Source organism: Perognathus longimembris, chromosome 6, assembly GCF_023159225.1.
Source record: "Perognathus longimembris pacificus isolate PPM17 chromosome 6, ASM2315922v1, whole genome shotgun sequence".
Classification (NCBI taxonomy): domain Eukaryota; kingdom Metazoa; phylum Chordata; class Mammalia; order Rodentia; family Heteromyidae; genus Perognathus; species Perognathus longimembris.
Window position 1 is genome coordinate 49,039,933 of NC_063166.1, and position 14,166 is coordinate 49,054,098.

At 41.8% G+C, this 14,166-nt stretch overlaps 1 protein-coding gene across 1 annotated transcript; it reads right to left on the bottom strand.

The window, feature by feature from the left end:
* Positions 1–6,625: 6,625 nt before the first annotated feature.
* LOC125353702 (cystatin-13-like) lies at positions 6,626–13,368 on the bottom strand. Its single transcript, XM_048349359.1, has 3 exons — positions 13,141–13,368; positions 7,948–8,061; positions 6,626–6,709 (listed from the first exon to the last, which is right to left on the bottom strand). The coding sequence occupies exons 1-3, from the start codon at positions 13,366–13,368 to the stop codon at positions 6,626–6,628; spliced, it is 426 nt and encodes a 141-aa protein (XP_048205316.1).
* Between the last annotated feature and the right edge of the window lie 798 nt (positions 13,369–14,166).

The following is a 14,166-nucleotide window of genomic DNA, read 5'->3' on the forward strand; positions in this document are numbered from 1 at the left end:
GTAGCACAACCACTCTTCCTTGGTGAAACATCCTCTGTAACTGCCTTCAGCATATGAGTCATGCTCAAGGACCTGAAGGGGATACTACATAGCTGGCCAAGGCCAAAATGAATACTTTTTATATCTTTACAGAAAACCCACACTGAAAACTAGTCTCAGAGAGCCTAGAGCAGAGAGTCATGTGAACAGGGAATTCCAGGTTGCTGGGAATCTGTGCATCTCACACTGTATGTGTGGGATGAGATTTGATGGGGATTTGAGAAAATTGTATGGCATGGGACTTGGAAGTATCTCTGGGCTATCCTGTGTCTGAGGCCCTGGGAAGCCACACTTGCTGTGGCTCCACAGCTCCATCTTCAAGCCTTGCACCTGAAACCATCAAGCAAGATGGTCTTTGTTGTGATATCAAAGGTTGGCTAGCTTTCCAAATCTACCTTTCTCCTGCCAAGCCACCTGTGCTCAAGTCCCTGGCTTTTCTGAGTGATGAGCAATGAACCAAGGTGGACAAGGTTCAGAGTAACCATTAGGATGGCTAGACCCCAGATTTGAGTCTCTGCCTTCCCTTTTCCCCCTCACTAGATTCTTGTCCAAAATGGCTGGAAAAACTTGTCCATTTTTATCATTTCATTATTTATCACAGGAAGTGTAGAACCATTGTAGTACTAAGAGAAGAAAGAAGAAAGCTGATATTTCAATCAAGATGTCTCAGGCATCATGTCAGTGAGGTCCAAGGAAAGTACTCTGGGGATGCATGTCTGGTGCTATGAACAATGGAGATGATCTGATGTTCTAGATCTTACCAAAACCTTGACCAAAACTCCTAGACCAAGACTGGGCACATTACATTATTTCTGGGGAAAGAAAACAGAACGTAAGGTTTTGTGTTTGGGGAGCCATGTATTCTCTTCCCCAGTAACTCAGCCCTGGCTGTATACCTTGAAAGGAAGAGGGCAATGTATAAAAAAGTAACAGTGTCTGCATTCCAATAAACTTTTTATACAGCTGCCAGAGCTGTGGCAATGGTCCCTGGGCCATGGTTGATAATACCTGATTGCAATAGTCTGTTAGCACATAGGGAGTGTGTGTGTGTGTGTGTGTGTGTGTGTGTGTGTGTGTGTGTGTGTGCACGTGTATATAGGTTTTACAGTAATGTGCTGCATTGAAATAAATAGGGTTCATACCAATCTATACATGTTTTTCTTTTTTTATGAGACTAGGACTTGAACTCAGGGTCTTATGTTTTCTTGGCAAGGGATCTACCACTTGAGATGCCTCCAGCCCTTTTGAGCTTTAGGTTATTTTTCATATATATTCTTTTTTTTTCCCAGAGCCAGTTATCTATGCCTGTCACATGGCTGTGATTTATAAGCAAGTTATCCATATATCTTTACCAGTTTCTTGGAACACATTATTCCACCAAGTAGATACAGCTTAAAACCAGCCTTGACTTTGTTTTTCACTTTCTGTGGGTCAGAGCTCAAGTGTCTTAGCTAGGGAGAGCTTGCTTAGACTTGTGTCTCATTTCATCATCTCATTCCAGGGCATCCAGGAAGCAGGTGTAGCTACAGCTTCAGGGAAACGTTTCCCCTTTTCTTCCTTCCCTAACCCTCCTCACCACCCCTGCCCCAGTTTTGGCTGGGAGAAATAGATCCATATGTGGAATGGACCATGTGGAATGGCACAGTGGAGGCCCACAGAGAGTTGTGTGCAGCCCAGATGATAAGATTAGGGGCTGGAGCTGAGCCCAAAAGCTCCCAGGCTGGGAGGGTAAAGGCAGGGGGGTTCAGCACTTGTATCATACTGTGTTCACCCAGGATGATGATTCCTGCTGCTGCCCTTCATGAACCTCCAGCTCCTGGCGACCGCTTCCTGGGGTTCCCAAACAGCAAAGGAGGAAGATAACCAAAGAACCCATGGCTCTTTACTTCCAGGTCACTGGAGAATTTGTCTCAACCAACAGAGCAATGCCAAGTAAGTAAGCTGTGCACATCCTGAATTCCTCCAGGGGGCAGGTGTGTCCTGCATGGTCTCCTGCCCTGCCCTCTTGCGCCTGCTCCTCACTCAGGGACTTTAGGGAAGCTCATTCTCGTCATAGTTCAGCATTCTTTATCCATACCAAATGAGATTCTGTTTGTAGAAAAGACTTAAATTCAAATATTCTTAAATGCCGTAAATTTCTGTTCATCGCTTCCTATATCATTCCATCTCTTCATGGTTTTTGACCTTACTTGACAAATGACTTCAAAATGAAGAGCAAGCAGTGTAGACCCACAGCAATGAATTGCGATGCATTTCAAAGAGAAAATGGGAAAAGAGACAGGAAGGAAAACAGGAGAGGGAAAGAGGTGAAGATGACAGCAAGGATTCATCAGACCCAAGAGCTGTAGCGGGCCCTTTGCTCTTTGGTCCTGCATGTCCCCTAGGTGCATCAATGTCAGCGGACACTTACATAGACCATCTCCTTAATCCTTCGGTGGAATTCCTACTGAATGTCAAGAATGCAGTCTTTCTTCTAAGGCCATCCTTCAGCTCTTAGTTGAGAGCAAACATTGTTTTCCTCCTTTGCCAAAAAGGACCTTGGCTTGGCACAGAGCTGAAGCCTCTGTGAGATCCTGTGTAGTGTTGTGTGAGGCAGCGCTGCCCATGCTTTCAGGCTGGGGGCTCGCTGGGGAGCAGGGAGGGGTGGCCTTGACTCTGGCAACTTCAGGGCCAGCTTGGTAGCCTGGGCAGGAAGAATGGAGGGACATGAGAGGAATGAAGTGGACAGGAATGGGGAGATGTGGAAGGAAGTTGCAGAGTGCACGCTGCAGTGAAAGTAGAGAGTGGCAGAGTTCCAGCCCTGGGTATCCTGGGTATATGTAATCACAGTAGGACATCATATTCCTCCACTTCCTCATGGTATTAAGATTGAGTCACCATCTTGGGAATGCTACATATAGGACTGAACACAAACAGAGAAGATCAGCATCTTCGAGAGGACTTTGCAGACTTGGGTGATTTTTTTTTTAATTTTCAGACTCTCCTGCTTTTAAAAACTATTTAGCTTAAAACTATTTATTTAGTTTAAAAACTATTTAAGGTCAAAAAGAATGACATGATGACAAAGCCAACATTTTTGTCACACATGTTGTCATCTGAGGAGGAAGATCTCATCAGGGGAGGGTGAAATAGGAAAGGAGGACTCTGACTCACACTAGCTGTACCTGCCCCTCTGAAACAGCTGCTGTGTCCACTCATTCCACTTACCTTCATGGTCACATACCAACACTGACAACTCTGGGTCACTAAAAACTCAAAAAGAATTTTTTGGTTGTTGGCTGTGGGGCTTGAACTCATGGCCTGGGCATGGTCCCTGAGCTCTTTTGCTCAAGGCTAGCTCTCTACCACTTTGAGCCACAGCACCACCTCAAGTTTTCTGATAGTTAACCGGAGATAAGAGTCTCAAGGCCTTTCCTGTCTAAGTTGGCTTTGAACTACGATCCTCAGATTTCAGCTTCCCGAATAGCTAGGGTTACACATGTGAGCCAGCTCAAAATGTTTTTGAGTAAATAGAACTGTCTGGATCCCAATTCCTCATCCTTACTGACTTCATGGGGCCTCAGGTGCAGGTAGTTTCAAAAATTTGAGTCTAAATCAAAGTTCTGTGCATTCCAATCCAGCTATGGATGTGGACAGTAAGATTTTGTGGGCTGCAAGCCAGAACCCAGGTGTTTATAGGCAAGATGGAAATGACCAGTCCAGGATGGATGAACACCTCAGGTCCCTCCAGATGTTCACTCATACTGTTGGGCCTCAGCACAGACAGCTCTTCTCTGTGAGAGCTCATAGAACCAGGCAAATTGGCCAGCTCCATCCTGCGAAGAGCCATGGAGAACCTGCGCCTAGCAGCACAGGCTGTGTATGCCTCCATAGCACTTTGGGCTGAGAGGTAGAGATGAGCAGGAAATGTGAAGCCTGCAGATATTTCAGGGAGCATAGCAAACAAGCCCTATCCTTAACTAGGGAAGAGTGTGGCAAGACCTGCTCGGACTGTGTCCCCAGAACTCTGAGCACACAGCAGATAGAGGAAGGCTAGGGCAAGGCTGACTACAGATGAGAACCATTTCACCTTCCCTCTCCAGAACACAACTGATTGGCTAAGGGGTGAGAGGTGCAAGTGAAATGCATTCACTGCCCTAGCCCCCTGCAGGTGGCCCCAGTGTATCCCTTACTTTGGACCTGAGCTCTACTTTTTGGTAGAGGCCTGTAGAAGACAAGCATGAGACAAAACGTAAAATGCATGTGCCTTAGTATGAGAAGACCCCAGAAAACAGCAGAGGAACAGTGGCATAGGGAATGGGCAGTGGTAGCACGTGAGCGAGCAGGTGAGCAAGCAGATGAGTATGGGGGTGCGGGGGAGAGGGTGAGCAGGGCTTGGTCCTGTGAGAAATTTCTAAGGGTATAGGCTGACAACTTAGGGTAACCTCCTAACGGGTTAGAATATGGATGTGTTACTGCTCCAACCACTGCCAATGGGAACTTCCCAGACACTATCGTGGCACTTCAAACCCCCACCCCCACCCTTGGCAGGAGAAAGTGCTCAGGTCCAGATAGCTGATTCCTCTGTGAGAAGATCAGGTGGCCTCTGAGCTTCTCTCTTTTTTTTTTCCTTTCTCTCTTCTCTCCTTCCTTTTTCTTTCTTTCATTTTGTTTTCTCCCATTCTTTCCTTCCTTCTTTCTTCCCTTCCTTCCTTCCTTTTTCTATCTCTTTCCTTCCTTCCTTTTTCTTTCTCTTTCCTTCCTTCCTTTCTTTTATCTGTTTTCTTTTTTTTTCTTTTGCCAGTCCCTGACTTCTTTTTGCTCAAGGCTAGCACTCTACCTCTTGAGCCACAGCGCCACGTCCAGCTTTTTCTATATATGTGGTGATGAGGAATTGAACCCAGTGCTTACACTCTACCACTAGGCCATATTCCCAGCCCACCCCACCCCCCGCGTCTTTCTCTTTTCTTTCCTTCTTTCCTTCTTTCTTTCTTTTTTCTCCCTTCCTTCCTTCTTTCCTTCCTTCCTCCCTTCCTTTCTTCCTTCCTTCTTTCCTTCTTTCTTTCTTTCTTTTTCTTTCTTCCCTTCTTTCTTATGTTTAAATTAGACTCTGCTATTGCTGACATTTGCCTGACTGGCCTTCTCTGAACACTAAGTGTTGTAATTTCCAAATCTGAGTATTATAAAGGGTCTTTTTTTCTGGCCCTGTTCTCCTTGTCCGTCACCTTGTCCTTCCCCTTCACATCTGCACACTCATATGCACATAGGTACATACACATGCATGCACAAATGCATCCATCCATCATGGCACATTCTCATCTCTTGGTCCCTGTGCCCTCAAAAACCCCTCACACATCAGGCCAAGGATAATATCAGTGACAACACAAGTTAGAGCTATGGTGTGATGTCTCATGTTTGGTCACCAAGGATGTTATAGCTTCTATCTTGGTCTCTTGTAGCACTGAGTAGACATGGTCAGCTGCCTCGCCCAGTCTAGTGTAGCCTTGTGACAAGACTCATTTGGAAAAGGAAAACTCTTCCTGGTCAGTAGCCACTGTTAAACTGCAGCTATGTGAATGAGTCACATTGAAATCGATTCTCAAGTCAATCCGATTTTCAAATAACAACAGGAGAGCTAGTGTCTAAAGGCAAGCCAAACCTAGAGTGCTTATGCATAGGTACCATGTGATTTATATGTATATGTGTATGTGTGTCTGTGTGTGTGTGTTGTGTATGTGTGTGATATCTATGTATATATAGATATATTTATACATGTATACGCTACATATATCTTAAGGCAATATATACATATATGTACATATGTGTATACACACACACATATATACATACCTATCTTGAGCCAGTAAGAGGCTAGATGATTTGTCATTCAGCAGTAGCTAAGATATGCAACTGTGGACATACAGTATGTATACACACATGTGCACACATGTATGTATGTACACACATGTGCAAACACACAATAAAATCCCTAAGCACCATTACTCTTGGATATTTTCTGCCTCAATTCAAAACCAAACCAATCTCCAAATGGCCCATCTGTATTTCTGATTGGGTCTGAAGTTTTAAAACCACTGTTTCTGAGTTAGGCACGCAGTTCCATGGTAGAGCACTTGCGTAGCATTGTGGAAGGTTCTGGGTTTCATCTTCAACACCACCAAAGAAATTTTCAAAAGTAAACATCATTTCTGAGCCACAGGGTAGTGCTTTTCCAGGAGTATGGGAAAGGGCCATATCTTTGGAAATCCATGAAGGATACTCTCAGTCTGATCTTCTAAGTCTTACACAAAGTACCCACCATTCTTGAAGTAATTGAGGTTACTTTTCCAGACAGAGTTGTCAGTGGAAGATCTTTTATTCTTGGTAAATTGTAGATACAGTTTTTGTTCATCGGCAGCAGATCTTCTCTGCTAGGAGATGAAGTAGCCACCTAGATTACGCTGCCCAGTGCTTTAAAGCAACACCACACAGTAAAGCAAAAGAGTCACAAAAATGAAGCAAGTGGGCCAACTGTGCTGTTCAAACATTTTGCAAGTGTCTTTACTTCTTTAAGATGGAAGTGAGTGTGGCAGAATGTGCAAGAAGATAATTAGATGTCTTTGCATTTCATCTTCAGCAGATTGAGTTCAAATTTCCATGGCTTGGATTGAACGATAAAAACGCAAAAAACCATCTAAAAAAGATTTAAAAATAATTAGCTTCTGTGGAAGGAAAAGGGAAAGGGTGGGGAAGAATAAGACTTTCCTATTTCTAGGACCCAGGATTTGTCTCAGTAGGCTTACAAGGTGGTAGGAATAGCCAGGCCCACTACAGTCCAAAGTCTTGAATCTCATAGCAGAGGAGCCACCCTCACTCAGTGGGACTGTCCCTCATCAATTCACTTGCTGAGGTCTTAAGGAGAGCAAGGTCTGAACTCAGGAACTGGTTAGCATTGGAAAATTCCCATCTCCAGCCACACCCATTACTGCCCTGAGACCAACATCAAGGTCCCAGTGAGTCCTTCCCAGGAAGCAACAGATGAAGAATAGTAGTGGGTTCTGTATACTTCCAAGAGAGGGGTCAAAATTTAGCCAAAGACCAAGCAAATAAAAGCATGTAGCTGGATTGCTGAGAGAACATACAATGATCTGGTTCCAGAGTCCTACAGCAGAGACATGACTTCAGGCTTGTGGTGGGCAAGAATCACACTGTTTTCCTCATTTCTCTATTATTCATTTAGAATAAAAATATAAAGAATACCTTCATGATATCAGTGTAAATATGAATGACAGCATCAAACAAAGTTTAAAAAAATGAAATTAAGCCAGGCACCAGCGGCTCATGCCTGCAATCCTAGCTAGTCTGGAAGCTGAGACCTGAGGATCACAATTTGAAGAAAGTCCTTAAGACCTATCTCCAATAAATTACTCAGAAAACTCGCAAGTAGCACTGTAGCTCAAGTGGTAGAGCCCTAGCCTTGAGCACAAAAGAAGCTCAGGGAGAGTGCGTAGGCCCTAGGATGAAAGGAAGGGAGGAAGGGAGGAAGGAAAGAAGGGAGGGAGGGAGGGAGGGAGGGAGGGAAGGAGGGAGGGAGGGAGGGAGGGAGGGAGGGAAAGATAGAGAAGGGGAAAGAGAGAAAGAAGGAGAGAAGGAAGGAAGGAAGGAAGGAAGGAAGGAAGGAAGGAAGGAAGGAAGGAAGGAAGGAAGGAAGGAATTGCATCAGAATACAAAGTGCACCAGCAGTTAAATAGGAAAGAGCATAAAGGTCTCTACATCAATTTCCGTATGATTTTGTTTAAAAAGATATCTACACTGTGATTTTGCTTTAAAAGGAAGCTAAAAAATAAAACAGAACCAGTCTTGTGAGTTTTCTATTGTCTAGTACACAAAATTTTATGGGGACCCTTACTACCTGTTGTCTTAGCCACATACCTTTTGCATTTGAGGATCCTGATGCAGTAAGCAGTCTTCATTTTCTCCTGAAATTTTCTTGCACATTGTTCGAGCTATGTTGACTTCAAGATAGTACTCCAAACTATCTGTGATCTGCCAATAAGTAATTAATTAAACAACATGAAAGAAAATGGCATCAACTTTCCCCTCTGGTTTATGAATATGCCATTAACCTCTTAGAGCAAGGCTATATTTTACATATACTCACTTTAACAGTTCTGTACCAGCAGTTTTGATATCATTTAAAGGGATTCTATGTCTCTCTGTATTTCTTATTATGTATTTAATTTTGAAGTAATGGCAACTGATCCCATGATAAAACAAAAATTCTGAAGAATATTTTTGGAGAGAGTGAACTGATTATCTTTTGGAGATTGAGAAATAAATAGCAAAGTTTGTATCATTTCTACACTTATAATAGAAGGGATATTGAGCTGCTTCAGAATCAAAGCTTCCATGAAAGCATATTGATTCATTCTAAAGCTTTCCATTCTTTAGCAGTTTCAGCAGTCCATATCTCATCCTACATGATGTAGCCTTCAAACATCTAGCTTCATGGGGTGAACTGCCTGCCCTGAGCCCAGATAAACCTTTTTGTCCATGGAGGATCTCATAGGAAAAAGGTCCCTACACAGCAAGGAATATGGGCTTTTATAATTACTAGAAGATGAAATTTACGAGACACAGGGAAGAGAACACATGAAAGAGAATGACCAAATCAAACATAATAATTGATCCCAGAAGAATCAAAGATAAATATGAACATAGAATAACCATTTAGGAATTCTAGAAAAGTTTCCTGGGTATTGACCAAAATGAGTGTGGCCGGCAGAATTCTAAATTTCCTTCAAGTTCTCCACCCCATGACATACCTTCCCTGTAGGGCACCCAAGAATGAGCATGTGGTGGATTTCACTCACTTGTAAGTCATAGCTAACCTCAAGATAAGAGATTAGCCTGGTGGGTTTGACCTTACCTTCTGACGTGTTTAAACTCAGGCATGGAAGACAGTTCGAAGAAATACATACACTCTTGGGTCCAACCATCTACTTCTAGATTTCTACCCAATTTCACAAGAAGGCATGAACAAATATATGCATAATATCAGGATTTATAACTTCACATCAATCCACATTAGAAGGGGCAAATGAATACTATGCAAGACAGGCACCTGTGGCTCATGCCTGTGATCCTAGCTATGCAAGAGGCAGAGATCTGAGGTTCATGGTTCAAAGCCAGCCCAGGCAGGAAACTCTGTGAAGTTCTTATCTCTAATCAAGTACTCAGAAAAATCCAGAAGTGGAGCTGTGGCTCAAGTGGTGGAGTGCTAGCCTTGAACACTAAGAGGCTCAGGGAGTGTGCCCAAGCCCTGAGTTTAAGCCCCAGGACCAGCAAAAAAAAAAAAAAAAAAAAAAAAAAAAAAAGGAAGGAAGGAAGGAAGGAAGGAAGGAAGGAAGGAAGGAAGGATGGAAGGGGATGAAAGGGAAGAGAGGGAAGAAAATGGAAGGAAGGGAAGGAAGACTATGCAGCAGTAAGAACAAACTTCTGCTTTCAATATTCTGCATGTAAATAAATAAGATGATACTCTAGTTTTCTTTCTGCATCTGGTTTGTTTCACTTAACATAAGTAGGACCATGAGGAGATGCAAGTCAAATGAAATAAAAAGCAAGAAAAAATATGGAACCAACCCAGATGCCCTTCAGTAGGTGAATGGATCAAGAAATTGTGGTACATATACCCAAAGAAATTGTTTCTATCAGAAAGAATGACATTGCCCCATTCGTAAGAAAATGGAAAGACTTAGAAAAAATCATACTAAGTGAAGTGAGCCAGACCCAAAGAGACATAACTCTATGGTCTCCCTTTATTGGTAATAATTAGTATATGTCTAGGATAGTCCTAGCAGAGGACCACAATAGCTCAATAGCCAGGGACATATGACCACATAAGATGATGCTAAAAGAAATGATCTCCAAAATATGGAAACAAGTGGTTTTTCATTGATGTTGTTATTTTCAACCTACTATGTGAAATTATTTTTTTCTTCTGTTCATCTTCCCTATGATTTAGCCCCTGTTGTCACTGTATTTGATTCTGGTACCTTGGGTATTGTATATATATCTGTCTGAATTAGGGAAGGGAAGGCAACACTAATATGGTGAGACAAAGGATAAAAGGCAAACCAATGCAACAGTAATACTTACAAGACAATATGTTGCAAAGCAACTGTACAACTCAGGGTGGGGGGAATTGGGAAGGAGGGAAGTTGGGAGAAAAATAAGGGAGAACAAGTTGGAGAAGATATGTACTCACTACCTAACATATATAACTGTAACCCTTCTGTACCTCACCTTGACAATAAAAAAATTTATTTTTTTAAAAAAGCAAGCAGGCCCAGGAAGTGATGTACAACATAAGAACTACAATTAATATTGTATCATATTTAGTATTTTTCCTAAAAGAGCATGCTTTAGGTACTTCACACACACACACACACAAACACACACACACAGCTATGTGATGATAGAAATATTAGTTTATTTTACCACAACCATTTCACCACATTTATGCCAGAACATCATGTGATACATCTTCAATATACAATAACTTGTTTAAAAATGAATGTTTGGATTTTTATTTGTTGTTGTCTTTGTTGTTTTGTGCCAGTACTTGTGCCTTGAACTTAAGGCCTAAGGGCTATCCCTTTGCTTTTTCACTCAAGGTTGTGGATGAGAGTAGATCACACACACACACACACACACACAAGCTTAAACACTATGTGAGATATAGTTAATAGCCGGATTGTGTAACTATTACCTGTTACATGTATATCAAAACATCACCTTGTATATCTTAAAAATAAATGAAAATTGAGAGAATTCAGAATGTTTAGAGAAATAAACTCCTTCAAATACAAAAAAAAAGAATAGAAAAACAAAGTAGTGTCTGCAATTTTTTTCAAAGTCCAGATAGTAAATATCTAAGGCTCTGTGGGCCACCCTGTTCCTTATCACAAGTACTGACTATCCCAAAGCATGCAGGTCATCTGTCTGCCTAAGCTGTAATATCAACATTCTCACTTTTAACTTAGCTCAGCCAAAAACAGGGCTATTTCCTTTATATAAAACCTATGTGTGCATTATGAAGTTTAACTTGAATTGTCACCACAAATTTTTTGTTTTGCTTCTGTTTTGAGCTATTCTTTGTTGCATTTTATTTTATCTTTCTTTTGCTTGTTTCCCAATAGTGTGTAAATAGAACCTCAAGGAATTCTAGATGCCTGAATTGTAGCCTTCTTCCAAACATATTTCTGACTCTTAGATTCTGACCAGCATTTAAGAGCTTACAGCAAACTAAGAAATAAAATGTACCACATCCATGAGAAAACCACCAAGCAATATAAAATGATATGTGACTGTGAGATATACAGGTTGATTGGATTATTAAGACATTTGCCTACAATGAGATGATGAGATTACTGAGGAACCTTTCAGAATGTGTTCCCACCATTAAGTAACATGCAACTAAAATAAGCAAAGCCCTATAGCAAATCACCCCAACACTTTCTCAAGGAGAGACTGTAGGATTCATTGGTGATCTTTGCTCAAATTGGTTATCATAATGGTGTCTGGCAATTTTCTAGTTTTCCATTTCTTGTCTAGCTCTGAGTTGGCATTTTTCTGTAAAGAAGACTACTCTTTGGCTTCTCCCAGTGCCAGCTGAATTCAAATTCTCTTTGCTTGTTCTCTGCATTATAATTCATTCCTGTGATTATTCATGTAGACAATGGCATACTTGTCCCAAGCTTGGCCCCATCAAGCGGCCTTCTGGGCTTTGACATCCTGGGCTTTTTTATGTGATGTCCTGGGCTTTTTTATGTGACTGTAACCAATTTTAAGTTATTTTAATTGTTACTTTGTTTTCTCTCTATCTCTGAATTAATAAAGAATGAATTAGAATTAATTCTCATTCAAACTTTTAAGGTACTATCTCTTGCCCATTTTGTCATGCCTAGTCTGCAATCACCATACCAAACCTTAATCTGGCTAAGGACTGGAAATAGAAGGGCAAATACCAGATGGGCATCAGTAGCTCATGTTTATAATCACAGCTACTCAAAAGACTGAAATATGAGGATTATGGATCAAAGCCAGCCTGGCAGAAAAGTCTGTGAAACTCTCATCTCCAATCAACCATTGAAAAGCTGGAAGTGGAGCTATGGCTCCAATGGTAAAACACTAGCCCTGAGGAAAAATGTTCAGGGGCAGTGCTCAGGCCCTAAGTTCAAGCCCAGGACCAGGACACACACACACACAAAATAAACAGATACTATCTGCAGCAAAGCCAAGCAATCAAGGCAGCTCATACCTGTTACCTTCACTGCTACTTGGGAGACAGATTAAGTGGTTCAAGTTAAAAGCCAACTTAACCAAAAAAAATCAAAACTAGTGAGACTCCCCCCCACATCTCATTCAATAAGCCTGGCAATTATGATGATGCATGCCTAATAATCCTAGAAGGTGACATAGTAGGAAGATTATATTCCAAGTCAAACCCCAAGCAAAAATAGTGAAGTGCCAGACTTTGAAGTCAGGCCCCCTCTTACCACATGAACCCCATTTTACCACGCGAACCCCACTTTACCACGCGAACCTGAGATAAGCAGGCCCTGTGAGCAGACCCAGGACAAGCCCATTAGGGCCCAGTCGGTCTAGAACTCTAATGACTGGGAATGCTTAACTCTAACTGCCCCTAAAATGCCTCGAGCCCTGAGCCAATCAGATTTGTACCCATAATCTTGCTTGCTTAAACACCTGATTGTTGTAACTTTGTTCTTTGCCTTTATAAGCCCTGTGTAATCACAGCTCGGGGCTCCCTCCTAACCTCTGCTGTGTCGGTGGGTAGGACGAGGCCCGAGTTGCAGCTCGCTTAAATAAAACCTTGCCATGCTTTTGCATTTCGGAATGTCTGAGTCTCGGTGGTCTTCTTGGTGGTGATTTCGTGACTTGGCACAACAATAGAAGACTCCATCAAAAAGAAAAATAATGAAAGCAAAAAGGTCCCAGAGGTATGATCTAAGTGGTAGAGCATTTGCCTAGCAAGCAAGGCACAAGGCCTTGACATCAAACCCTAGTACTCACTGAAAACAAAGGAGCAAATACTTCACTGACCTGCTCCTGGGATTTCAGGATCTTTACTGCTTTGAAGTTGTACTGGTCTCCACTGGCCTTGTTGTACTCTTTCATGGCATGCCAGAGCGCTTGCTGCACATAGACATACTTTGCGGGGATGTCTTGGAATGCTCTCACCACCTCTGGTGAGCCCCAGGCTTGGACTTTCCTGGATATGAGGGCCAGAGTGACCATCAGGAGCAGCAGGGCATGGCAGGGTCTTGCCATGGCCTCTCAGCCATGGAATACCCAGCAGGCTCAGTCGATGCTGGAGTGGATGTAGGCTCAGAAACCTCTGCTGCCTCTATGGTGCTGGGATACTTCTCCCACACACTTTTCTTGATATTGCTGTGGGTTGAAAGAACGGAACTGCTATTAACATCATTACAATTCTAGGATGATATAATAAAAGAGTATTTGGTCTGCATCCCTAGTTTCAGGCACACAAAACTACAACTCTTGAAATTTTTCCCAATGATAAGGTGAAACAGTGAATCTTATTTGTTATCCCTGACTTCCTGCTAAGGAAGAAACTCTTGATTGGCTCCTAGATAACATCTGGATGGGGCCTGTGGCTAGAGGGACTAATTTTGGAATTAGAGGATTGGAGCTTTCAGCCCTACCCTTGACCTTGAGGGGCCAGAGATTAAGTTAATAATAGTAAAAGGGTGATAATTTCATCAATCATGCCTACTTATTGGAGCCTCTGTTTTATATATATGTATACATACATATACATGTGTATATAATTATTTATTTTTATTATGTATATTATATTATATATTATGTATTGCTTATTATTTGAATAATTTATTATATTATATATTTATATATTATAAAAATACATAAATAAATGCATATATATCTTAGAGACATGGGAATAATTTATGAGACATAGGGGAGTATGTATTATATCCAAGTTGTACAAAGAACATGAAGACAAAACCAAGAGACCTGACAAGCACTAAGTATAAATGTGATCCATACTTCTAGAATATTCATGAGATCTTGGACTACCCTTTAGTG

Bases quoted from the DNA above. Each gene is read 5' to 3' on its own strand.
- LOC125353702 (XM_048349359.1), bottom strand. From the start codon at position 13,368: ATGGCAAGACCCTGCCATGCCCTGCTGCTCCTGATGGTCACTCTGGCC. The intron at 8,062-13,140 runs GTCAGTGAAGTA...ACTTATTGGCAG, and splicing joins TCCTGAAATCCCAGGAGCAG to ATCACAGATAGTTTGGAGTA. The intron at 6,710-7,947 runs GTATGTGGCTAA...AATCTTTTTTAG, and splicing joins AGGATCCTCAAATGCAAAAG to ATGGTTTTTTGCGTTTTTAT.